Source organism: Carcharhinus amblyrhynchos, chromosome 9, assembly GCF_965287045.1.
Source record: "Carcharhinus amblyrhynchos chromosome 9, sCarAmb.v2.hapA, whole genome shotgun sequence".
Taxonomy (NCBI): domain Eukaryota; kingdom Metazoa; phylum Chordata; class Chondrichthyes; order Carcharhiniformes; family Carcharhinidae; genus Carcharhinus; species Carcharhinus amblyrhynchos.
Genome location: NC_137332.1, coordinates 21,940,051 through 21,967,681, shown reverse-complemented (window position 1 = coordinate 21,967,681; position 27,631 = coordinate 21,940,051). Strand labels below are relative to the sequence as shown.

The 27,631-nt window shown below is 45.1% G+C and overlaps 1 protein-coding gene across 2 annotated transcripts in view; it reads right to left on the bottom strand.

The window, feature by feature from the left end:
* tie1 (tyrosine kinase with immunoglobulin-like and EGF-like domains 1) overlaps positions 1-26,683 on the bottom strand; it is a 98,547-nt gene extending 71,864 nt beyond the window's left edge. For both annotated transcript variants that reach the window (XM_080195302.1, XM_080195303.1), the window contains exon 1: positions 26,419-26,683. In XM_080195302.1, coding sequence (XP_080051428.1) covers positions 26,419-26,479 — 61 coding nt within the window. In that variant the 5' untranslated portion in view covers positions 26,480-26,683. The remainder of the gene's footprint in view (positions 1-26,418) is intronic.
* Positions 26,684-27,631: the final 948 nt, after the last annotated feature.

The following is a 27,631-nucleotide window of genomic DNA, read 5'->3' as shown; positions in this document are numbered from 1 at the left end:
TTTATGTGTGCAAGACAGAGCAACATTGTACATCTTTTGTTCACCTCCGTGCTAAAGTTACATTCAGGACACAATCAAGAAGCATGCATGTACACGAACCTGCAACACTTAGCTGAGATAGGGCTTATTAGCAAAAACCTTCATCAATTTTCGTTTGGAATGATAAATGTACACAGCAGCACAAATACTGGTGTTCATTTGGTGTGAGTTCAATGACTATTGGCTTCTCAGAACATAAAAACCATGCAGTCAGCAATTCAATCCCTTTCCATTAGATGGAATCATATATGAAATTGGGAACTCAATACAGAAAATGCTGGAAAATCTCAGCACCTCTCACAGCATCTATAGAGAGTGAATAGAGCCAATGTTTCGAGTCTGGATGACCCTGCGTTACAGCTGTGAAATCAGGATTTCAGGAGGCTAAGGAAATTCAGCATGTCCGCTTTGACTGTCACCAACTGGCACAATGCACCATAGAAAGCATCCTTTCTGGCTGTATCACAGCTTGGTATGGCTCCTGCTCCGACCAATAAGGGTTGTGGACGTAGCCCAGTCCATCACACAAACCAGCCTCTGGTCCACTGGCTCCGTCCTCATTTCCTGCTGCCTTGGAAAAGCAGCCAGCATAATCAAGGACCCCACACACCCTGAACATACTCTCTTTCACCTTCTTCCATTGGGAAAAAGATACAAAAGTCTGAGATCATGTACCAACCGATTCAAGAACAGCTTCTTCCCTGCTGCCAACAAACTTTCAAATGGATCCACCCCTATAGTAAGTTGATCTTTCTCTACATGCTAGCTGTGACTGTAACATTACATTCTGCACCCTCTTCTTTTGTTCTCTATGAACAGTATGCTTTGTCTCACAGTGTAAGAAGCAATACCTTTCACTGTACACCAATACATATGACAATGAGTCAAATCAAATTTGAACTGGACATATAGGGAAATCACTATATGTTGTTTTCCAATATTCTGTTATTATTGACAATAATTTCTTCGGTAACTAACTGAAACATGTTTTCTTCAAATCAAATTAATGCAAGCAGATCCGGTTTAAATTTGCTCTCAAGTGGAGAAGCCCCTACAATTAAGATGTTGTTATAAAACACTGATTCTATGTGATGAGGATGCTGTCAACACAATGTTAACATTCCCACCTTTGTGGCAACTGCTACAGTCTGATATTCATTCTCTTATGGTGTTACACAATAAGACCAGAAGACCATAATACGTAAGAGCAGAAGTAGGCCGTTTGACCCATTGAGTCTGCTCCTCTCTTCACACAGAGGGAATCAGGACTAAGTGCAGTGTACAGGTCAAGCATAGTCAGAAAGCAAAGCAACAATGAACTCAAGATGGAGAATAAGGAACAGGAAGGAGAAAGGAGAGGAAAAGTTTAACGTTTATTTGTTGGTGTCATAAATAGGCTTACATTAACACTGCAAGACATTACTGTGAAAATCCCTTAGTCGCCACACTCCGGCGCCTGTTTGGATACACTGAGGGAAAATTTATCATGTCCAATGCACCTAACCAGCATGTCTTTCGGACTGTGGGAGGAAACCGGGGCACCTGAAGGAAACCCACGCAGACATGGGGAGAATGTGCAGAGTCCGCACAGTGACCCAAGCTGGGAATCAAACCCGGGTCCCTGGCATGTGAGGCAGCAGTGCTAACCACTGTGCCACCGTGCTTCTGGAAAATAAAGGCGGGTGTGGAGAAGACGAGGAAGTGAAGAGGAATAAAGGAGTTGAGGAGTGCAGTTTGGCGAAGGAGTTGGAAGGAGGACAGTGGCAAGTGAGAAAACCAAAGAGGGGGTGGGGGGGTGGGGAAGCTTCCAGCTCGCAAACTTAAACGTCAAGAATCATCTCAATGTAGGGGACAAGGAGCGGAAACATGAGGGGGGTCTTCCGAGACAGCTAGGCTGGGGGAGTGGTGACGTTACCTATGGAAACGGAAGCCTCAAAAAGCGACTCAGCCAGTGATGAAGATGCTGAGCAGGCCTTTCGAAACAGGGCTTTCAGCAGCTCTTCGCTATTGTATTACACAGCTGTGAGGCAGCAGCACCCACAATCTAATTCTGGATTTGCCTCGAAAGAGGGGAGTGATTAATGGTTGCAGGCTGCGTCTGGGGCATGTGTTGATTATTCCTTATCACTTCTATTACGGGTTTGTGAAGGGAAGTAACTTGCTGTTGTCAGTTGTCCCATAATTATCTTCAATAATTAATCTCAAAACATCTATTTAAAGGCTAGGAGCAGCACTTGCAGCAAACCTGTGTCTAGAAAGTTATGTGTAAAGAGTTACCCCAGATTCAGAAATAACTGAATATCCGGGCTGGATATTTGACAAACTCATACTACATTTGAAGTAGCTCTTCGAAGGGAGTTAAAGTTTTAAACTATGTTTTGTCTTCTATCGCACGCACACATTATCTAATTCTTGCTGGACTCAACTTTGTTTGGCAGTTTATGACCCGTAGGTCATTAAAGCGGTTGCTGAACACACACAACCAGACTGATATATATCCTGTCCCATTGTCTAAAGATTCATCCATCTCCAATGTTATTATCTCAGGGTTATTGTGGTTAAAATATAAGGTTTGCAATCTTAAATCAGTTTTGCCAACAGTAACCGTTCTGTGAACAGAGCCAACGTTTTGTGTCTAGATGACCCAGCTCGACTCGAAAAGTCGGTTCTAGTCTCTCCCCACAGATGCTGTCAGGTCTGTTGAGATTTCCCAGCGTTGCCTGTTTTTGTTTCAGATGCCAGCATCTGTGGTATTTTGCTTTTGTTATAGGAACACGGCAGCACAGTGACACAGTGGTTAACACTGCTGTTTCACAGTGCCAGGGACCCAGGTTCGATTCCCGGCTTGGGTCACTGTCTGTGTGGAGTTTACACATTCTCCCCATGTCTGCGTGGGTTTCCTCCGGGTGTTCCGGCTTCCTCCCACATTCTGAAAGATATGCTGATTAGGTGTGCATTGACCTGAACAGGCGGTGGGTGGACTGTGGCGACTAGGTGAATTTCACAGTAACTTCATTGCAGTGTTAATGTAAGCCTTACTTTATGGCTAATGAATAAATGTTTTTTACTTTAACTGTTTTGTCTTTGCTCTATATTGATTCAGTTGAGAAACTTATCTATATTTGTATGGTGGGAGCTGTGAGGAAAGCATGATCGCAATGAAACTCTTACTAACTCCTCCTGCAGCTAGCCATGCTTCTCCTCACCCCCTCAATCCCAAAGGATTGCCTAACATTACACTTTCACATTGCCTTATCAACACCTCTTCATTCCCAATAATAATCCTACCTCTTCCAATTTAAATTATTTGCTCTATCCTGTATCCTACCCTCCCACTCTTCGCTCTGCTGTCTCTCATGTGGCAATTAATCCGTGATCCTCCATTCATTACACCTCACCTCAAGCACATTTGAGGCACTCCATCACTGTCTTCCTCTTTTCCAGCTAACTCTCCTCATTTTCCTCAAAGGAACACTCAAATGCTTTCAGATTTATTTTCGCTCTGTCTCCCTCCTTCACTATTCATGGGCACTCTTTGGAATTGACCTTGACTCCTATGCTCTGACCAAGACCACAAGAAACTACAAAGGGTTGTGAACGAAGCCCAATCCCTCACTCAAACCAGTCTCCCATCTGTTGATTCCATCTACACTTCCCGCTGCCTCAGAAAAGCAGCCAGCATAATTAAGGACCCCACACACCCTGGACATTCTCTCTTCCACCTTCTTCCTTCAGGAAAAAGATACAAAAGTCTGAGATCACATATCAACTGACTCAAGAACAGCTTCTTCCCTGCTGCCATCAGACCTTTAAGTGGACCCACCATATATTAAGCTGTTCTTTCTCTACACTCTAGCTATGACTGTAACACTACATTATACATCCTCTCCTTTCCTTCTCCCCTATGCACTCTATGAACAGTAGGCTTTGTCGGTATAGCGCACAAGGAACAATACCTTTCACTGCACCCCACTACATGGGACAATAATAAATCAAATCAAATGTCTTTGTGAGATAGGGTAAAGTGGCCATAGCTTCACTGGAGATAAAAATGAGCAGAGATCTAAAATGAGACACTAATTGTATAATCTTCTTACATAAAGTGAAGATCTATCTCATAGGTTCCTTTACTTAAAAAAGTTTGAACTACTAACAAAACACAACTGGATAAGTAGTTGGCTTTACTATTCAACATTTTTAAAAAAAATTCTCAGTACATTTTTCTGAGTTAAATGGAGTAGGAGCTACAGAAAATTCATCATTGTAATTCTAACATTGCTCTCATTCTCTCAGACAGATACACTAGTCTCTTTAAAAAATTATAAATTTGCTTCAATTAAGTTTTAAAACTTGTTCCCTTCCTTTATGCAATTCTTTGAAAAAAGTGCTGAAGTCCAATGTTATACAAATACTCAATGATACTGAAGTATCCTGAGGAAATTAGTGCAAATGCCCTAACTGTATAATAGCCACTTGATGTTAGTTTTTTTAGTTTTTTATTACTGTCACAAGTAGGCTTATATTAACACTGCAATGAAGTTTTTGTGAAAATCCCCTAGTTGCCATACTCCAGCACCTGTTTGGGTACACCGAGGAAGAATTTAACATGGCCAATGCACCTAACCTTTTGGACTGCAGGAAGAAACCGAAACATCCGGTGGAAGCCCATGCAGACATGGGAAGAATGTACAGACTCCGCACAGCCAGTGACCCAAGCTGAGAATCGAACCTGGAGCTAACCACTGTGTCACTGTGCCATCAGCAACGCAGAACCTGGACTCACAACAGCTCCAGTTTATAAATGTGACTACTAATAATTACTCTTAATTACTTTTGCCAAACCTTCTGTCATCACTCTATCCTAGCCTATACCTTGATAGCGTGGGATTTCATTTTTAAAGCAAGTCTCTTCCATCATTTTTTAAAAACACAAAATATATCACATCCACTCCATTCCCTTTATCTATTTGTTCAACAACATACAGAAAACAAAAATCAATACATTCAGAGGAGAATTAATGCCCTTTGCAAAACCATTGATAGTTCCTGATTAGCCTGTCCCTTTTGAAGTGTTCAGTGCGCTATCTCTTATGTTTCTTTTTTAATCATTCGTGGGACATGGGCATCGCTGGCTGGCCAACATTTGTTACCCATCCTTAATTACCCTTGGAGGGCAGCTGAGTGTCAACCACATTGCTGAGGCTCTGAAGCCACATGTAGGCCAGACTAGATAAAGGGAGCAGATTTCCTTTCCAAAAGGACATTAGTGAACCAGATGCGTTTTTCTGACAATGGTTTCATATTCGTCAGTACATTGTTAATTCCAGATTTTTTTTTCATTGAATTCAATTTCTACCATCTGCCGTGGCAAGATTCAAACCTGGGTCCCCAGAACATTAGCTGAGTTCCTGGATTAATAATGCCACTGGACCATCACCTCCCCAATTGGTTAAAGGCAGCTTTCTTATTACTGGTTAACTTGCTATTATTACCTGCATTATTCCTTTCACACCATTACCCCTTGCCTAAGCTGCCCAAAAGGCTGCATTTGCTGCCCCCTGGCTGTTGCAGTGCCTATGACATCAATGCCAGCAATGCTGCTCTAAAGAGCACGAATACAGAAAGCATCATTTGTTGAGAGCTCAGATGGACATTAAAGGTTGTGGTTAATGAAGATCTTGTGTATAATGGCAAGTAAAGGGGAAAGGAGGCGGTGAGTTAAATGGTGAGCATTCAACGGACAATGGATGCATAGCAATGACATCAGTTTATCAACTTCCTCTTCCACTGCAGCCACAGAAGAGAAAGCTGTCCAATTCCTTTTGTTCCACTTCCAATTTCTGAAGAACGTGGTCAGGAGTGGCCTACAAACATCCACATGTAAATCTTGCTCTTATGCTCCATTTCAAAGGCAATCCAGCCAGTGAGGAACACATTTCATGGTTGCTATGCAATGCCTTGAGATGTGCATGTGATTGGCTATGTGCGTGGCAACTAGTGACAATGATCCCCTCCCATCGTATGCTGTTCCACTGCCTTTGAGACCCTAACATATCTGACTGCGATAAAGAGGCAGTGTTATGCGTTGAGATTGTTCATTTGTTCCTGCAGCAGTTAAATTATGACCAATGAATGAATGAATGAATAGAGCATAGAACAGTACAGCACAGTACAGGCCCTTTGACCCTCGATGTTGTGCCAAACTTTGCCCGAAACCAAGATCAAGCTATCCCATTCCCTTTCATTCTGGTGTGCTCCATGTGCCTATCCAATAACCGCTTGAAAGTTCCTAAAGTGTCTGACTCCACAATCACAGCAGGCAGTCCATTCTACAACCCAACCACTCTAATCACTCTATGAAATAGGCTAATTGCCCAAAAGGCTGCATTTGCATCTATAAATATGCTAATTGTCCCAAACTGTAACCTGAGCTCCCACCTCCATTAGCTGCCAGTGGAAGGAATCTTATGAGAATTTGGCAGTGTCAGTTCTGGTGAGAAAACTGGTGTGAAACTCTCCAGGTCTGCTGGCCAGTTTTCTCTCATCTTCCCCAACTCCACTATGGCCTTCCACTTGTGCTATCCCCCACCTCCCCACCTCAATAATCCCCAGCATCCCCCACTCCATTATCACTGGAATCGGTCCCCTCCCCCCACCCTCCTCACCGCTGGCATCAATTCATGTTTGGGTGAAGGTAAATCTGTTGTAAAGTTCGCCAATGTAAGGTCATGTTAGGTGAGGTATGAAAATCCCATAAGCGGGGAGAGGAACCTAGCGAGGGAGAGGTAGTCTTTAATTAGATTAAAATTTATTTAAATAAAATGCAAATCAGGTTCTTGCCCATTATATGTGTCTACAGCTCTGATTTGAAGTTTCTGAGCCTTCCTGGCAAGTTGAAATCTTTGAAACTCTCTTTCTTTAAGTGGAAACCTTTTCTGTCTGCCAATTTCAAAGAGTAGAGCTTTGAAATAAGCTTTCATTGACAGTGTAATGGATTTCTACTCAGGCTCCGGTTGCTGTGTTTATTTACATTTCCCTTCAAGCTTGAATGCATCTCACACATCCTCATTGTTCCTCACTGCAATATTGACATTGACTCTAAGCCTGATTGACAGTTTTGGTATCTTTATCCAAGATAGCGCCAGAGCATGGCGACTTCTTGGGAGCTGTATCCAGCATACCCTCTAATTCTATCTTTTGTTCTATGCTTTTAAAACTCTGCTCTAACACTTATAACCTCTCTAACAGTGCTTTAATTCAATCTCTTCTTTCTCTACACCCTAGCTATGACAATAATATTACATGCTGCACTCTCCCCTTTCCTTCTCTATGAACAGTATGCTTTGACTGTATAGCATGCAAGAAGCAATACTTTTCATTGTACACTAATACATGTGACAATAATAAGTCAAATCAAATCAAAGTGGTTTAACTTCCTCTTTTTCAGACCAGGCTGAGTGGGGAATGGGAGGCTGATGCCAGGGGGTTAGGGTCACCATTATGTCTATGGTGTTTAGGGTAGAGGGCCTGGAAGGGATTCTGATCGGTGCAGATTCGATGGGCCGAATGGCGTCATTATGCACTGTAGGATTTTATGAGCCTTAACTTTTTGACATAAGGTTTCCACAGTAATAAAATCAGCAAGTTTCAGCTTTAATTGTACTTTAATCCAGTCATTGACAGCCGCAAACTGAAATGAACTACAGCCAAAGACTGTCCATCCTGGGAATGACCAATTTGGGATGTGTGACCCATTATTTGAGCGGTGGGAGGGGGAGGATACCCACCTTTGCCCAGGAATTGGTGGTGCTCCTTGGTCAGTGGGGGACTCACCGTGTCATTTTTTAGGGAGAGGGGGGAGACTCTCTCTGAGTGTGGAAATTGGGGCGCCCTTTCAAAATGGTGCCCGATCTCAGAAAGCAGGGCTGGTTAACAGATTCCCTGAGGTGAGCTCATTTACATCTTTCAGGTGGGCAAATCTCACCTGACTGATGTTGCCAGCACCAATGGGAAACACTCCCGTTTTCATAAGAACATAAGAACATAAGAAATAGGAGCAGGAGTAGGCCATCTGGCCCTTCGAGCCTGCCCCGCCATTCAATAAGATCATGGCTGATCTGTCGTGGCTCAGTTCCACTTTCCCGCCCTCTCCCCATAACCCTTAATCCCCTCTCTTATCAAAAACCCATCAACCCGCTTCTTAAAAATATTTAGCGAGGCAGCCTCCACCACTTCAACGGGCAGAGAATTCCAGAGATTCACCACCCTTTGAGTGAAGAAGTTCCTCCTCAACTCCGTTCTGAACTGCCCCCCCTTTATCTTGAGGCTGTGCCCCCTAGTCCTACTGTCTTTTTTGAGCGGGAAGAGTCTTTCCACCTCTATCCTATCCATCCCATTCATCATCTTATACGTCTCAATGAGATCTCCCCTCATTCTTCTAAACTCTAACGAGTACAAGCCTAGTTTATTCAGCCTCTCCTCATAGCTCAACCCCCTCAACTCCGGTATCAGCCTAGTAAACCTCCTCTGCACTCCCTCCAAGGCCAAAATATCCTTGCGCAGGTGCGGCGCCCAAAACTGCACACAGTACTCCAGCTGCGGCCTCACCAATGCCCTATACAGCTGCAGCAAGACCTCCCTACTTTTATATTCAATCCCCCTCGCTATGAAGGCCAGCATCCCATTCGCCTTCCTGACCACCTGCTGCACCTGCAGGCTGGGTTTTTGCGACTCATGCACAAGGACCCCGAGGTCCCTCTGCACTGTCGCCTGCTGCAGTTTTTCGCCACGTAAGTAATAGTCCTTCCTACCATTCTTCCTACCAAAGTGGACCACCTCACACTTGCCAACATTAAATTCCATTTGCCATTTCCTGGCCCATTCGCCCAGCCTATCTAGATCCTTCTGCAGACTCTCCACACCCTCCGCACAATTTGCCTTTCCCCCAATCTTGGTGTCATCAGCAAATTTCGACACCCTACACTCGGTTCCCTCCTCCAGATCATCTATATAAATGGTAAATAGCTGAGGCCCCAGCACCGACCCCTGGGGCACTCCACTAGTCACCAACCGCCAATCCGAATAGCACCCATTGACCCCCACTCTCTGCCTCCTATTTGACAACCAATCCTCTATCCACGCTAACACCCTACCCCCAACTCCATGTCCTCTGACCTTCTGCAGTAACCTCTTGTGAGATACCTTATCAAACGCCTTCTGAAAATCCAGAAAGACCACATCCACCGGCTCTCCTCTATCCACCGCCCTAGACACATCCTCATAGAACTCCACTAAATTTGTCAGACACGACTTCCCTTTAATGAAACCGTGTTGCGTCTGCTCTATCAAGCAATTCCCTTCAAGATGCCTCGCAATTTCCTCCTTAATGACGGATTCTAACATTTTACCTACCACAGACGTTAAACTAACCGGCCTGTAATTCCCCGCCTTTTGCCTGGCACCCTTCTTAAACAACGGCGTAACATTAGCCGTTTTCCAATCCTCCGGCACTTCCCCGGAATCCAGCGACGTCTGGAAAATAACCACCAAGGCATCCACTATCACCTCCGCCATTTCTTTCAGAACCCTCGGATGCATTCCATCCGGTCCTGGGGACTTGTCCACAATCAGCCCCTCCAGTCTGTCGCGCACCACCTCTCTAGTAACAGTAATGTCATTAAGACCCTCCAGTCCTACCACCTTTCCATCGCTAACACCCGGCAAATTATTCACGTCCTCCTCCGTGAAGACAGAAACAAAAAAGTTATTCAAGACCTTAGCCATATCCCCATTCCCTACCACTAGGTCCCCTTTCTCATCCGCTAAGGGACCAACGTTCACCCTAGCCAGCCTCTTCCTTTTTATATATTTATAAAAACTCTTGCTATCCTTTTTTATATTAAGTGCTAGCCCAGCTTCATAGCTTCTTCTACCCTCCTTTATCAACTTTTTTGTCAATCTTTGTTGACATTTAAACCTTTCCCAATCCTCTTCTCGCCCACTGCTCTTAGCTACTCTAAATTCCTCCGCTTTTAATTTAACACTTTCCTTCACCTCCTTCGTTATCCACGGCTTATTACCTCTCTTCCTACTGTCCTTTTTGACCATCGGAATAAATTTCTGCTGAGCACCAAGAAAGATCTCCTTAAAGATCCTCCACTGCTCCTCAGCAGACCTACCTTCCAACGCACTCCCCCAGTCCACATTCGCCAATTCTTCTCTCATCCTACCATACTCCCCTCTATTCAAACAAAGGACACGTGTCCGGGAACCCACTTTCTCCTCCTCCATCTGCAACAGAAACTCCACCATACAATGATCACTCTCTCCAAGAGGATCCTTCACCTCAAGGTCCCTAATTCTACCCGCCTCATTACATAGCACCAGATCCAAGATAGCTCGCTCCCTCGTCGGCTCCAACACACACTGTTCCAGGAAACTATCCCGGCAGCATTCCAAGAACTCCTCCTCGAGCCCACCTCGTCCAACATGGGTCGACCAATCAATATGCAGATTGAAATCCCCCATAACTACTGCCGTCCCATTCCTGCACGCCGCACTTATTTGCGCGTTAACAGCCCGCCCCACCTCCAGATCATTATTCGGGGGCCTATAGACGACACCCACCAGCGTCTTCCTCCCTTTGCTGTTCCTAATCTCCACCCACAACGATTCCACTTTCTGCTCTTTGGCTCCGATATCATCCCTTGCTACCACCTTGATGCTGTCCTTAATCAGCAGAGCTACGCCACCCCCTCTTTCCTCCTGCCTATCCTTCCTAAACACTTGATAGCCCTGTACATTCATCTCCCAGTCCCTGTCACCTTGCAGCCACGTCTCTGTAATGGCCACCAGATCGTATCCATTTGTGTCGATCTGCGCCACCAGCTCATCCACTTTATTCCGAATGCTTCGTGCATTCAGATAAAGCGCTTTCATCCCAGCCTTCTTCTGGACCCTATTTGCCGTAACGCCACCACTTGGGACATCCTCAGCCTCTTCCCTTACCTGTACCCTATCCTTAACTGTAGACCTCCTAACATCACCTACCCTCGCACCCTCCCCCCCCCTAATTAGTTTAAAGCCCTGTCTACAGTTCTCTTTACTCGATTCGCCAGCACTCTGGTCCCAGCACGATTCAGACCAACCCCATCCTGCCCGAACAAGTCCCACCTACCCCAATACTGGTGCCAATGCCCCATAAATTCGATCCCATTCCTCCCACACCAATCTCTGAGCCACCCATTCACTTCCTTTATCCTGTCAACCCTACGCCCGTCTGCACTCGGTTCAGGCAGTAGCCCAGAGAAGACCACCTTGTCGGTTCTACTTTTTAATTCCATTCCCAGCTTCTCATACTCCCTCCCCAGATCCTCAGTCCGCACTTTGCCTACGTCGCTGGCACCCACATGTACCACCACAACTGGGTTCTCACCCTCCCACTCCAGATTCCTCTGCAGCCCAGCTGCGACATCCTGTACCCGAGCACCAGGCAGACAACACACCCTTCTGTGCACTTTGTCATTGTGACAAAGGACAGTGTCAATACCCTTCACCCCACTATCTCCAATCACTACTACGTTCCTTTTCCCCTTCTCTTTGCCTATGTCCTGCTGCATCACTGTACCGTGTGCAGTTTGCTCACCAACCTCACCTGCCTCGTCCTCTTCCAGACTGGAAGCAAGAACCTCAAACCTGTTATGCAGATTAAGAGGCTGAGGCCTCCGCTCCTCACCCCCCTTCCTCCTCCCAGCAGCCCCCTTTTGTTCCTGACCCTTAGATTTAGACAGTCTAGGGGGGGTGGATGTCACTTGCACCCCATTGACAATGACACACTCTCTCCCCCTGATGAGCCTCAGTGTCTGTAGCTCAGAGGCCAGCTCATCCACCTTGAGCTGGAGCTCCTCTAGCAACCTGCACTTACTGCAGACATGGCCACTGGGAAGGACCCTGGGGTCCACCAGTTCCCACATCATACAGGAACCGCACATCACATGCCCCTCCATTATTCAATATAATTTGTTGTGGGAAAAAATATTTTCCTTGTTTTTTGCTGTAGTAGTTTTGAAAAAAAAAAAATTTTTTTTTTTTTCCTTGTTCTTTCCACCTGGCCTTTTTACCTTCCAGCCCTTTTTGATATTAAGCCCTAATAGCTCACTCTGCTTCCCTCTCACTCCGCTGCCCGCTCCGACGCTGCCCGCTATCTACACCAGGCCTCCTTTTAAACTTGGCGCTGATTTAAAGCTGATGGGCCACAACTGCCTGATAATCACTCCCTCACAATTCTTAAAGCAGTAAATACAATAAGTAAATGCTTTAAACAGTTCTACAAAGAACAAAGTGCTTTAAACTTATTTTAAACAGGTTTTTAACAGGTAAAGTCTTAGCTTTCTCTCTGATGCTCCTTCCTCGTCTGCTCCAGCAAACAATGTAAGGCTTCACCGTGTGGACACTTGATAATTAAAGCTGATGGGCCACAACTGCCTGATAATCACTCCCTCACAATTCTTAAAGCAGTAAATACAATAAGTAAATGCTTTAAACAGTTCTACAAAGAACAAAGTGCTTTAAACTTATTTTAAACAGGTTTTTAACAGGTAAAGTCTTAGCTTTCTCTCTGATGCTCCTTCCTCGTCTGCTCCAGCAAACAATGTAAGGCTTCACCGTGTGGACACTTGATAATTAAAGCTGATGGGCCACAACTGCCTGATAATCACTCCCTCACAATTCTTAAAGCAGTAAATACAATAAGTAAATGCTTTAAACAGTGGTGGAACTTAACTAGCAAATGGGAGAATTCCGTCCATTGTTCTGGGAAATTTGTTAACATAAATTCTTGAAGGTAGAAGGAAATCAGTATGTGATATTTAATATATATTTATATATATATATATCTAGATATAAATATACATGATATTTAAGATATTACATATGGGTATAAACATACTAGAGACATTCACATGGCATTTCACATGGAGTGTCAAGAACAAACATAGTCTCCATCAAATTGGTCATTCCAAGAATGGGCAGTCTTTGGCTATAGTTCATTTCAGTTTGCGGCTGTCAATGACTGGATCGAAGTACGACTAAAGCTGACGCTCGCTGATTTTATTATTGCAGAAACCTTTCATCGAAAGATTAAGGTTCATAGAATCCTACAGTGTATAAGGAGGCCATTCGGCCCATTGAGTCTGCACTGACCACCCAGGCCCTATCCCCAAAACACCATGCATTTACCCTTGCTAGTCCCCCTGACATTAAGCAACAATCTAACATGGCCGATGCACCTAACCCGCACATTTCTGGGCTGTGGGAGGGAACCGGAGCACCCAGAGGAAACCCACACAGATGTGGGGAGAATGTGCAAACTCCACACAGAAGGTGACCCAAGCCGGTAACTGAATCCAGCTGGTGATGTGAGGCAGCAGTGCTAACCAGTGTGTCACCATGTCATTCTGTTGACTGATACTTGCACTTGCTAGACTGGCAATCCTTTCACTGCTAACTTATGTTATTTAATGTTTAAATAAATTGTATTATTAAGTATTGCTGTATTAGCCTCTTGGCCAAGTCATTATTGCAAATGAGAATTTGTTCTCAAAGGCTCAAGTGGCTAAATAAAGGTTAAGTAAATAAATATATAAATAAGTAGTCTTCAGATGAAGCAAAATTAAAATAATGAGGATACGTACACATAATTCAATTCCCATTTCAAAGTCAGGCATTCCATTCTCATTTTGTATAATTGCATAAGTTTATATGATACATGGTACCAAATCTTCAAGTAAGAAGTCAAGTTAAAATAAAAACAGAGGGCGGAATTTTCTCATTCCGCCCTCCATGGGAATTGTAGCAGATGGGACACGGACCATGCAAAGGTCCGTTGGCCTTGTGCGGGATTTTCCGGCCTTGGAGTGAGCGTGGCTGGAAAATCCTGCCCAGGGACTGCTAGTAAATATCAACAGCTCTTCTTCAGAAACAAAGCGGGGGGACAGTCATATGGGATTTGAAACCTTAACTCTGTTTCCTTCTCCGCAGATGCTGCCAGCGCCAACAGAAAATGTTGGGCCACCCAGACTCGAAATGTTGGCTCTATTCTCTCTCCGCAGATGCTATCAGATCTGCTGAGATTCTCTAGCATTTTTTGTTTTTAGTTCAGATGTCCAGCATTCGCAGTGTTTTGCTTTTAATTTGGAGAACTCGAGTAGGTTGGAGCTCAGGTGTTTCTCTGCAGTACAGGCTGAGGAACTGGAAGGTACAAAGCTTGAGACACCTCAGACTAAAGGTTTAAATTACAGCATGGTAAGTGTATGTAGATTTTTTCAGTCATAAGCATTGTATTTCTAAGTGGAAGTGAAGTACTTTTGCAGACAGGAAGTGCTATGCAGACATGAGATACACACAAAATATATATTTTTAGATCTACCACATTTTTCACAGTGAGGCGGAAGATATAAGGTTTCAAGTTGACCCTCTTTCTGCATGTTTTCCACCCAATAACAGGCACCAACATGGCCAATTTCACAGAGTTATTATTCCCTATGTTGTAAGGGCGAATCATAGAATGCCTACAGTGCAGAAAGAGGCCATTCTGCCCATCAAGTCTGCACTGATGACAATTCCATCCTGGTCCCATCCTCGTAACCCCACTTATTTACCCTGTTAGTCCCCCTGAGATTAAGGGGCAATTGAGCATGGCCAATCTACCTAACCCACACATCTTTGGAGTGTGGGAAGAAACTGGAGCACTCGGAGGAAACCCACGCAGTCATGGAGAGAATGTGCAAACTCAACACAGATAAAGGCTGGAATTTGAAGCTGGGTCCCTGATACTGTGAGGCAGCAGTACTAACCACTCTGCCACCCGTGATTAAAAGACATCCAATATTGCATTGTCTTTGGTTAATTTTCAAGCATCAAAGCCTTCGAACTGTGAAACATGCAGGCCTTCAAGGTGAGAGACAGTAATAGGTCATAAAGAAGGTCGAGGAGTGGGACAAGAGCAGCAAATAAAAGAAAGCCTGGTCTTCCTGGTTAGGGACTAATAGCATGAAGGAGAAGTGTGAAGGAGAGTGAATTTCTTAAGTTTCCAATTCCCCTTTACTATCCGTTTTGATTGTTCCTTAAAGCATCTGAAGTTTAAAAGCAGAAGCTCCATGAGAAAACCATTAAGAGATTCTACCCTTGCACTGCAAAAGCCCTGGTTTGGCTCGAGCCATACACAGCTTTTGTTCTGCAGAGATTTCTCTCAGCTTTGGAGAGGAACATTGCTACTTAAACAGATAACACTTGAAATACCAAAGACTACGCAAAGCCATTAAGAATCCATTCAGGATTCTGCCTCTGCGTGTCAAAAGCTGGTTTCGGATTAGGGTAGGTTTCTCAACTGTGGTTAAATGGTTGTCACATGATTTTTCCCATGCTCCAATCATTAGTCAGCCAATACATCCATCTTTGTGACATATTGCTTTCTTATGCCAGTTGGAAAGCTAAAAGGGCTCTTTACCCAATCAGATGGTGCTTGACTGTCAGCTTGTCAAGTTTTTGAATATATCTGGTTTTTATATCTGGTAGAGAAATGTTCAAAGAAAATAACAAAATAAAAATAATCTTCTTTAATGTCCCAATTAATTTTATCCTTGGCCATACACAACTGTGTCCAGGAGACTGATCTTTAACTCTTCGATACTCCAGGCCAAATCTGGAAGGTTGGTAACTTTAAGTTGGGGTCAAGAACTAAGCCTTTGAAGTTCACAGGAACATAGTAATTTGGAACAGAAGTAGCAATTCAGCCCTTTTAGCCTGCTCTGCCATTCAGTCACACCATGGCTCACCTCTTCCTGATCTCAAATCCGCCTCCCTACCTGTTCTCCAAATCCCTTTAATCCATTTTATTTTATAAATCAGGGATATACCTATCTCCTTCTTGAAACCATTTAATAATTCAGACTCCAGTGCGGTGTTGAAAGGGCTGACTATGGCACCAGTGTGGGGTTAAGGAAATTGAATACTGGGGGAGAAATAGGAAGCAGTTACGGAAGGTCCGGACAGGAAACTAAACAAAAATCAATCATCATTTTGACTGAAATCGAATTGAAAACATTCAACTCTGACACAGCGTATTGGAAATATTCGGGGCAGCATGGTGGCACAGTGGTTAGCATAGCTGCCTCACAACATTAGGGATCCAGGTTCGATTCCCAGCTTGGGTCACCATCTGTGTGGAGTTTGCACATTCTCCCTGTGTCTGCGTGGGTTTCGTTTGAGTGCTTTGGTTTCCTCCCACAGTCCAAAGATGTGCAGGTTAGGTTGACTGGCCATGTTAAATTGACTCTAATGTCAGGGGGATTAGCAGGGTAAATATTAGGAGTTATAGGAATAGGGTCTGGGTGGGATTGTGGTCAGTGCAGACTTGATGGGCTGAATGGCCTCCATCTGTACTGTAGGAATTCTATGAAATAACAGGACGATGTCAAAAAGCCTGATAGAAATAGTCTTACACAAGCAAATGTAACACTGACAAGGAATTGTGCAAATGTAAGACTTTTTCTAAAATAATATTTATTATATAGGTTTTGAATTGAATTATGAACAACTCAATGCAATAGATATAAAAAATTAAAATTTCACTTCATGCATCTTTCTGCTGCCTTTTTATCTTTTTAATTTGTCATGAATAATTGGCATTTTGCACTGAGCTGCATTTTCCTGTATTTAACAGCATTCTATTGCGCACAAAGTGAAACATTTACTGCACTTTTCAAGTGTACTCTAGCTTGCACCATCTGTCTTTGTCAATTCTTCATCAGGCAGACATTATAATGGTTGAACTTTTGGAATATTTTAACCCTCTTGAGGAAATAATGATCCAGGTACAGTGGAACCCACTGCTGAAAGCACAACAGAAGCAAAGACATGAGCATTGGACTTGCAGCTTGCTACAATCAGTGAATCATAGAATGATGCAGCAGAGGAGGAGGCCATTCAGCCCATTGTGCCCATGCTGACTCTTTGATAGAACTATCCAATTAGTCCCATTCCTCTCCCTTTTCCCCATTGTCAGGGCCAATCTGCAGGGAGGGAGAGCCAATTGGCCAGGACCTCAAGCTCAATGTGGGCCTCAGATTTAGACAGTCGTCAATTTTCCGGCATTTGATAAGTTTCACAATTTGTTTTTATGTGCATAAGGAAGTAATATAGGAAAAGAAAGTAAGTTTTGCTGTTCTGCATTGTAATTAGGCAGCATCTGCACAATCTGTCCTCTTGGTGTGTGACGGAGGGTGTAAGCATGTGCATACGGTAAGGCAGCAATGCGAGCATGTGGTTGAAGTTGTCATACTTTTGTTCACAGTGACTCTTTATAATGGTTAGTTTCTCAACATAAAGAATGAAAACGCTCTTCTCTGGATTGCAAGCCAAAGGAATTACTCCAAGAGATACTCCAACTTGGACTCTCTGTGCGGCAGAGTTTAAACTCTGGGGTGTTTCCTAATATCACAATTGCATTGCGAAATTTTGTCCATTTCCCTGCATCAGTGGCTTCAGGTGAACATACTTTCAATGTGTTGAAGCTGGTAAAGAACTATCACTGTTCAATGAGTGTTTGAATGGCTTACCACGCTTCATATAAACTGTGACATTGCACAACAGCTAACTTTTTCCTCAATAATTAGTTTCTTTGCGCAGAAAAAAGCTGAAAAAGTATTTGTTCAATAAAAAAATCAAGTCAGTCTCACTTTTTTTGGTGCCCTATTTTCACATGAACCGTCTTTTTTTTATTGTGGCTCGGGGCCCTCAAGAGCCCCTAGTGGCCTGAGCCTCTCTGGACCTCTGAGCAGGCCTGTACATAGTCCCAAAACTTACTTTCCTTTAAGTACAAAGAACAAAGAACAAAGAAAATTACAGCACAAGAACAGGCCCTTCAGCCCTCCAAGCCTGCACCGGCAATGCTGCCTGACTTAACTAAAACCCCCTACCCTTCCGGGGACCATATCCTTCTATTCATGTACTTGTCAAGTCACTACCGTTTCAGCTTCCACTACCTCCCCCGGCAACGAGTGCCAGGCACCCACTACTCTCTGTGTAAAAAATCTGCCTCATACATCTCCTTTAAACCTTGCCCCTCGCACCTTAAACCTATGCCCCCTAATAATTGACTCTTCCACCTGGGAAAAAGCTTCTGACTATCCACTCTGTCCATGCCTCTCGTAATCTTGTAGAGTTCTATCAGGTCTCCCCTCAACCTCTATCGCTCCAGTGAGAACAAACCAAGTTTCTCTAACCTCTCCTCATAGACAATGCCCTCCATACCAGGCAATATCCTGGTAAATCTTATCTGTACCCTCTCCAAAGCCTCCACATCCTTCTGGTAGTGTGGCAACCAGAATTGAGCACTATATTCTAAATGCAGCCTAACTAAGGATCTATAAAGCTGCAACATGGCTTGCCAATTTTTAAACTCAATACCCCGGTCGATGAAGGCAGGCGTGCCATATGCCTTCTTGACGACCTTCTCCACCTGCATTGCCACTTTCAGTGTCTTGTATACTTGTACAGCCAAATCCCTTTGCCTATCAATACTCTTAAGTGTTCTGCCAGTACTTATCCAGTTCTCTCATTGATTTGCTTCCACTACCCTTTCAGGCAGTGTATTCCAGATCACAACAATTTGCTGTGTTTAATTGTTTCCATGGCTGTGGTTCCTAACATATTGATTGTTACATGTGCTCGTGTGTTGAGATGTAGTGACTGTGTGGAATGTGTATGCCAGGCAGCTCATCTCCAGTCAGGATCCCATTTTTTAAATCTGATCAGTTGGAGGATGCCTTATTAGTGCAGAGCAGGTTAATTCAGGTGTTACTATAGGTACCTGCCATGTTGTCATGGCTGCCCTCTTCAGTGCTGATAATTCACCCTCCTCCAGCATTCTCCCTCAACCTGGACCCCACCCTCTGGTCTCCTACCTGCCCTTCATCTTTTCATTGAGTACAGATGCTGCCAGACAGCATTTTCTGTCCTTGTTTCAGATTGCAGCACCCACAGTGTTTTTTGCTTATTATAGGTTTTGCAGGGTCAGATGTTAGCATAGTTGCCTATGGAGAACTCCTGATTTGAGAGAGTTGGTACCAATATAAACCTTGCCACTTTAAATGAAACATCAGTTGTGATAATTAGCTGTAAAGGTGACATATATTCTCTTGGTCTAGTTGAATGGCCATGGTGCCAATATTCCACACGAGGAAGTAGTATAACTGGACAAATTTACTTGTTAACGCTGAAATCAATTGTGAATTTATGATTTTAGATGAGCAAAATTCCACGTAAAACAGGCAAGCTTTCTTTCCTTTATTAAGATTATTTTGCATCTTCAACAACACCTGGAATTCTCCCAAAACAATTCTCTGTTGAATTTGTGTGAAAATTGGAATAAATCCTGCTGGTTTTTTTCCAGTGGGAGTTTCAAAATGAATCTCCGACACTCTGTTCGCTACAGAGGGCACCAGCATGATTCACTCCAGGTATCAGTGGACGGGGCCTATTCCCATTCAGGAAGCTGGAAGCACATTGCTGAGTGGGCCACATGCGCGATTAGTCAGAATGGCGTATGTGTGGTGACCCTGAACTGCCCTGCTCAATTGCTGGCCAGTCCTGTGGCCCCTGTAATGCTGCCCTCCAAGACCCCATGGCTTGTCCGCTGGGCCCCGAACAAGCCCAGCCACGCGACCTGTCCACAGCCCTGACCTGTTGCCCTCCCTGATCCCGCCTCAACCAGCAGCCCCAACTAACCTCCACCCCGCTCAAATCCCAACCCTCCCCCCATGCAGCCCCGTCTCCCCCCTTGGAGTCCCAACCCCCCTCCCAGGCAGGCTGACCCCACTCCCAATCCCAATGGCCTTCCCGGAACACTGGCCTCCTTCCTTCTCCCACCGATCCATATGCAGAGTGGCAGCAGGAGCCCCCACCCCCACCAATTGACCCACCAGGCCCTGATCCCATCAGGCCCTGCCCGTCTAGGCATGCCCCATGCCCAATGGGCAGTGCTACAGTACCCTCTGGACAGAGGCACTTTGCCCCTTGGGCAGTGCCAGGGCACAGGTTGGCATTACCAAGGTGCCAATGCCCATGAAGCACTTTCTCCCTGCTGTCCGACTCTCTGGCGGGTCCTGATTCCCTCCCCTTTACTCCAACAGGGTCAGGCTGCCAACTCCCTGAAAGTGGAGAGCTGCTTTTAACCCCGCTGGAGTGGATCACACTGGCAGGGGAGGAGATGCTAATGAGCCTGGAGACTTGAGTCCAGGGCCACTAATCATAGTTAATCTATACGGTGATATGTATTACCATAATTTATGCACCTTCCTGCTGATTTCCGATGTGGATGTGATGCCGCCAGAAATCTGGCACTGGGAGATGCCAGGACGCCGAGTGCGGATCCTGCGGGATCGGGTGCCACTGGAATCTCCCTGCCCGCTGCGCTAATTGTTTAGCAGAGCAGGATGGGAGAATCGCCATTGAAGTGATACTCGAGAAGGAGACAGACATATGCTTGATTCAAGACGTAACTACACACATTCACGTAGAGGTACTTAAGAATGCATTTGCGCCAGTAACTTGTACAAACAATTTTTTGTGAATAAACCTAGCAGTCAGAATCAGGACAATCTGAGTTTAATTATAACACAACTGGATTCAAGATGAATAATAAATTATATTTTATGGTGCTTAAATCCTTGAATTATGGTTTGAAACCTGGCTATCATCTAAACAAAACAACGGCCTCCAGTGTGAATGGGTGAAATGGAAGGAAATGGGGGGGGGTGGAGTTTTAGCAAAAAATGGCAGTGTTGTTTCTAGTGAGAAAACTCATGTGTTTCGTTCAAGAGAAACATACCACTTTTCTCTCCAGATTTCTCCATGCTTTGTCTAAAAAATCAAGGAGGCATGTTTCACACCGTCAAGCAAGGGGGCAGGGGCCAAGCATGATGGCAAAACCTGATGCTACTGAGATTGGGGTGCCGTGTATAAAGAGCACAAGAAGGTATAACAGGAATAAGCCTCCCTCCCCCTCCCCGCTCCAGTTCATCACAGAGGTCTTAGAGGTTCCCCTCTCCCCTCCCGATCAGAGTTGGTATTTTTCTCCCCCCTTTCCCCAATTACTAGCCCATTCCCCCTAATCACTGTCCACTTCCCTCCCCTTCCACTATCAGAGATGGCACCCACATCTTCACGACAGGTTTACGTCCAGGCAAACCTGTTGTAAATGGCACTGGCATGTCTCAGAGATAGTGCTTGTTAATGACATGTTAAAAAGAGCTTCCTGGCGTCCCATGGCATGTTTCGCACCAGTGAGGGGGCTGGAAGATCGGAAGATTGGAATTCGGAAATTCGCCACTGCGAATTGGCCTTCCAGATTTCCAGCACACGCCGCCATCCCTGCAGACGGAGAGTGCGGGCTCCAATTTGCCACTGAGAGCTGGACAGAATTCATGCGCCACACAGTATAATTACAGTGTGGCTTGAGTGTGAAAAGAGTGGAAGGAAACATTTTGAAAGCTCACTTAATTTACAAAGTCTCAGGACTTTCTGTGTTCATGTCCCAGTCCAGGTGAACTCAGTGGGGAAGTTATGGGTCTTACAGGCAACAGCAACAGAATGCGGGGAGGGGGTGCTCATAAATCGAAAATCGCCTAACAAATGAACCTTGTGCTTCCATAATCCTGTCACTTCCTAAAACATCAACATTTGATACTGCTTTTTAAACAGGACACAGTATTCACGGTAAAAGCAAATTACTGCAGATGCTGGAATCTGAAATAAAACAGAAAAGGCTAGAAAATCTCAACATGCCTGACAGTATTTGTGGAGAGAGAGTGGAGCCAACGTTTCGAGTCTGGGTGACATAAGAACATAAGAACATAAGAAATAGGAGCAGGAGTAGGCCAACTAGCCCTTCGAGCCTGCCCCGCCATTCAATAAGATCATGGCTGATCTGTCGTGGCTCAGTTCCACATTCCCGCCCTCTCCCCATAACCCTTAATCCCCTCTCTTATCAAAAACCCATCAACCCGCGTCTTAAAAATATTTAGCGAGGTAGCCTCCACCACTTCAACGGGCAGAGAATTCCAGAGATTCACCACCCTTTGAGTGAAAAAGTTCCTCCTCAACTCTGTTCTAAACCGCCCCCCCCTTTATCTTGAGGCTGTGCCCCCTAGTCCTACTATCCTTTCTGAGTGGGAAGAGTCTCTCCACCTCTATCCTATCCATTCCATTCATCATCTTATACGTCTCAATGAGATCTCCCCTCATTCTTCTAAACTCTAACGAGTACAAGCCTAATTTATTCAGCCTCTCCTCATAGCTCAACCTCCTCAACTCCGGCATCAGCCTAGTAAACCTCCTCTGCACTCCCTCCAAGGCCAAAATATCCTTGCGTAAGTACGGCGCCCAAAACTGCACACAGTACTCCAGCTGCGGCCTCACCAATGCCCTATTACTTACGTGGCGAAAAACTGCAGCAGGCGACAGTGCAGAGGGACCTCGGGGTCCTTGTGCGTGAGTCGCAAAAACCCAGCTTGCAGGTGCAGCAGGTGGTCAGGAAGGTGAATGGGATGCTGGCCTTCATAGCGAAGGGGATTGAATATAAAAGTAGGGAGGTCTTGCTGCAGCTGTATAGGGCATTGATGAGGCCGCAGCTGGAGTACTGTGTGCAGTTTTGGGCGCCGCACCTGCGCAAAGATATTTTGGCCTTGGAGGGAGTGCAGAGGAGGTTTACTAGGCTGATACCGGAGTTGAGGGGGTTGAGCTATGAGGAGAGGCTGAATAAACTAGGCTTGTACTCGTTGGAGTTTAGAAGAATGAGGGGAGATCTCATTGAGACGTATAAGATGATGAATGGGATGGATAGGATAGAGGTGGAGAGACTCTTCCCGCTCAAAAAAGACGGTAGGACTAGGGGGCACAGCCTCAAGATAAAGGGGGGGCGTTTTAGAACGGAGTTGAGGAGGAACTTCTTCACTCAAAGGGTGGTGAATCTCTGGAATTCTCTGCCCGTTGAAGTGGTGGAGGCTGCCTCGCTAAATATTTTCAAGAAGCGGGTTGATGGGTTTTTGATAAGAGAGGGGATTAAGGGTTATGGGGAGAGGGCCGGAAGGTGGAACTGAGCCACGACAGATCAGCCATGATCTTATTGAATGGCGGGGCAGGCTCGAAGGGCCAGATGGCCTACTCCTGCTCCTATTTCTTATGTTCTTATGTTCTATACAGCTGCAGCAAGACCTCCCTACTTTTATATTCAATCCCCCTCGCGATGAAGGCTAGCATCCCATTCGCCTTCCTGACCACCTGCTGCACCTGCAAGCTGGGTTTTTGCAACTCATGCACAAGGACCCCGAGGTCCCTCTGCACCGTCGCCTGCTGCAGTTTTTCTCCACGTAAGTAATAATCCTTCCTACCATTATTCCTACCAAAGTGGACCACCTCGCACTTGCCAACATTAAATTCCATTTGCCATTTCCTGGCCCATTCGCCCAGCCTATCTAGATCCTTCTGTAGACTCTCCCCACCCTCCGCACAATTTGCCTTTCCACCAATTTTGGTGTCATCAGCAAATTTCGACACCCTACACTCGGTTCCCTCCTCCAGATCATCTATATAAATGGTAAATAGCTGAGGCCCCAGCACCGACCCCTGGGGCACTTCATAAGAGCTCGCAAAGCTATTTTTTCACTTGTGTATGGTAGCAATACTAAAACTCTGGGTTAGTGCTCTTTTTTACCATAAATTCTATTGCTTCTTAATGTAGGACCTTCCCATAACAACTCCCAATCCATACTAACCTCAACATTGAATTTTTAAAAACTTGGATATAATCCTTTCGTGTGAGCCAATGCTTAGCTAGTAGCAATTTCAACTCTGTAGGTTCAAAGTCCCATTCTAGGTGCTTGAGTACAAATATCTGGTGTGACAGGGGAGGAGGTGGTATAGTGGTATTGTTACTACGCTAGTAATCCAGAGACTCAGATAAATGATCTGGGAACCTGGGTTCAAATCCCATCATGGCAGATGGTGATATTTGAATTGAATAAAAATCTGGAATTAAAAGTCTAATGGCTGGCCATAAAACCATTGTCGATTGTCGTAAAAACCCATCTGGTTCACTAATATCCTTCAGGGAAGGAAATCTGCTGTCCTTAGCCAGTCTGGCCTATATGTGACCCCAGGTTCACAGTAACATGGTTGACTCTTAAATGGCCTTAAGGATAGGCAATAAATGCTGGTTCAGTCAGCGACACCCAGACCCCATTAATGATTAAAGAAAACAGTTCAGTGCAGTAGTAAAGACTGTTGGGGGAACTGCCTTTCAGTTGAGACACTAAACTGAGACCTTCTCTGCTTTCTAAGGGGGCCATAAAAGATCCCAGAGCAATCTTTTGAAGAAGAGTAAGGGTGTTGTCAACATCATCAAAAATAAGTCATTTGGTCGTGCTGCTTGTGGGAGCTTGCTGTGTGCAAATTGGCTCCTACATTTCCTCCATTATGTCAGTAAATACACCTCAAGAACTTTGCCATCTCTTGGGGTCATGTAAGGTGCTTTATAAATGCAAATCTTTTTTTCTCTCTGATTTAAGGATTAACCTTGTCGGTGAACTGCCTCACTCTCCCTAACTCTGGAATTTTCCTGTGTGTTCCCTTCTGAATTCAAATTCAAATGAACTATTTCTGAATTTGTGGCTGTTTCCTCATTTCTTTTTTCCAGAAGAATCTTTGGCCAGATTTACAGCAAAGTGGCATCTGTTGCCCAAATCAAGTTGCTGATTAAAAGAGTCTCCATGCTACACAACAAACATTGGCATTGGTCTTGCTTCATTGAATCAGTATGCACAAAGGGCAAATATGGCAGGCGGGGATGACAGATGGGCCATAATGTTACTGGACTAGTAATCCAAAGGCCCAGGCTCATTCTCTGGGATCTGGGTTCAGATTGGGGCAGCATGGTGGTTAGCACTGCTGCCTCACAGCACCAAGGACCTGGGTTCAATTCCAGCTTTGGGTGATTGTGTGGAATTTTAATGTTCTCGCTGTGTCTGCGTGGGTTTCCTCTGGGTGCTGTGGTTTCCTTCCACAGTCCAAAGATGTGCGGGTTAGGTTGATTGGCTATGCTAAGTGTCAGGCGGAATTGGCAGGCTAAATATGTGGGGTTATGGGGATAGGGCCTGGGTGGGATTGTTGTCAGTGCAGGCTAAATGGCCTCCTTCTGGACTGTAGGGATGCTATGATTCTATGAAATTGAAAGCTAGCCCAGTAATGGTGGCCACAAAGGTCTCCATCGACTGTTGTTAATCTGGTTCATTAATGGCCTTTGGGAAAAGGAAATCTATCACCACTGTCTGGTCTACATGTAACTCCAGATCCACAGAGCTCTCACTAAGAGGCAACCATAGAATCCTACAGTGCAAAAGGAGGCCATTCAGCCCATCGAGTCTGCACCGACCATCCAGGTCCTATCCCCATGCATCTACCTTGGCTAGTCCCCCTAACACTAAGGAGCAATTAAGCATGGCCAATCCACCAACCAGAATTGAAACGTTAACTCTGTTCCCTCTCCACAAGATGATGTTAGACTTGGAATCATATAATTCCTGCAGTGCAGAAAAAGGCCATTCAACTTTCCAACATTTTCTGTTTTTGTTTCAGAATCCCGCACCCGCAGTAATTTGCCTTTATTCACAGTGATGTGTTTGGCCCTTGAGCGCTCTATCTGGAGTCCCTTGCTAGCGACGCCTACATCCCATGAAAGAATTGGGTGGCGGGGGTGGAGGGAATGCTCAGAGTAAAAACAATGTTCACACGCAATGGCATCTTATTGTACATGTGCCAGTGAGGCTGGAGTATGAAGGCTTTTTCCGATAGGGGGAGTTTTGCTCTGTCAGGACTCACTCTTAAACAAAGAATTGCAGCCTAAAAACAAATCTTTTCATTGCAAATCTAATGTTTTTTTTGGGGGGGGTGGGGAGGGGAGTGAGGAGAAACTCCCATATTCTGCCCATTTTCTTCTGCCCCAGAAGGAATACTCATGGATAAGATCTGCCTTGCACCATGCGGCTTCACTTTTCTGTAACTGTAACCTTTCTGGGTGATCCATAGAGTGGTGAGTGGGAGCTCGAAACAAGAACCTGTTGGAATAGTTTAATCTCTGACATTGGATTCTCCCCGGCACCTTTTGTCTGGGAGCAAATTGGGAGGGAAAGGGATTATACGTTTTAAAAACAAAATCATAATAATACAAAATCTGTTTTAAAAATAAGGCTAAAAAAAAGTGAAGAACTGAAGACGAGAAATAAACTGGACGTTTTTTTCCAATAAGTGATTTGGGAAGTCTCTTACCTGTTTTGTGAAAAGGGAGCACCAGCCAACACAGCCAGAACAAAATCATTCTTTCTGTCATAAAATATTGCGAGATAAAAAATCCAAAAGGTTTGGGAACGGCTGGCGTTATAAAATCCCCCACACTTGCGGCAAAACTCTGGACGAATCTTCACTCTCCCTGGTTTGGAGGCAATCCCTTCACTGAATTGGAAAGATCCCTTTCGAGCAGATTTCTTTGGGACTAAGAGCAATCTCCATCTTCTCCGAAGTTGGGAAGCTTTCCTTTCTCCTTCTCTCGCCCCAGTTTCTGCAGTGGGAAAAGCGGAGAGGAAAAGCGTCACTCTGTGGAGCAGAGTGACTCACAGCGAATTGCACCAGCGATCACAGACACTCATTTCCCACATCATTCCCGGACCGGAACATTATTAAAATAACAGCCATCCCGGGACCCTTACGCCTCCCCCCCCCCGTCCTCCCCCACTACCCTTTTTCCAGGATATCATCCCGTCCCTGAGTCATTGTTCCAACTAAAATAAGACAAGTTTTCCCAAATCATTGACACCACCTCACCTCAACCAGAATTATTGGTCTATTAATAACAACGAAGAATGGTCTCTTACATCAAAAGCCAAATACTGCACATGCTGGAATCTGAAACAGAAATATGCTGGGAAATCTCAGCAGGTCCCACAGTGTCTGGGGAGAGAATGGAGGCGACTGGCGGGGATTTTCCAGTCACGCTCACCCCAAGACTGGAAAATCCTGTTCAAGGTCAACGGACCTCTGCATGGTCCTGTCCAGCCTGCTACAAATTCCTGTGGCAGGTGGAATCGGGAGAGTTCCGCCCATCGTTTGAAGTCTGGGTGATAAATTGACCCTAGTCTCAGGGGATTGGCAGGGTAAATATGTGGGATTAACAGAATAGGACCTGGGTGGGATTGTGGTCAGTGCAGACTCGATGGGCTGAATGGTCTCCTTCTGCACTGTAGGGATTCTGTGGGAAACATTGGGTGTGATCTTAGCGGCTGGTCATGCCATGCCCCCGCTGCAGCCAGGTCAGGGAATTTGGTGGCCAGCCAAATCTCCGTTCACTGCGGCGGGTTGGGAAAATCCCATTAGTGTGAACAGTGGAAAGGTTCTAGCCATTGGCTCTATTCTCTCATAAGAACATAAGAAATAGGAGCAGGAGTAGGCCATCTAGCCCTTCGAGCCTGCCCCGCCATCCAATAAG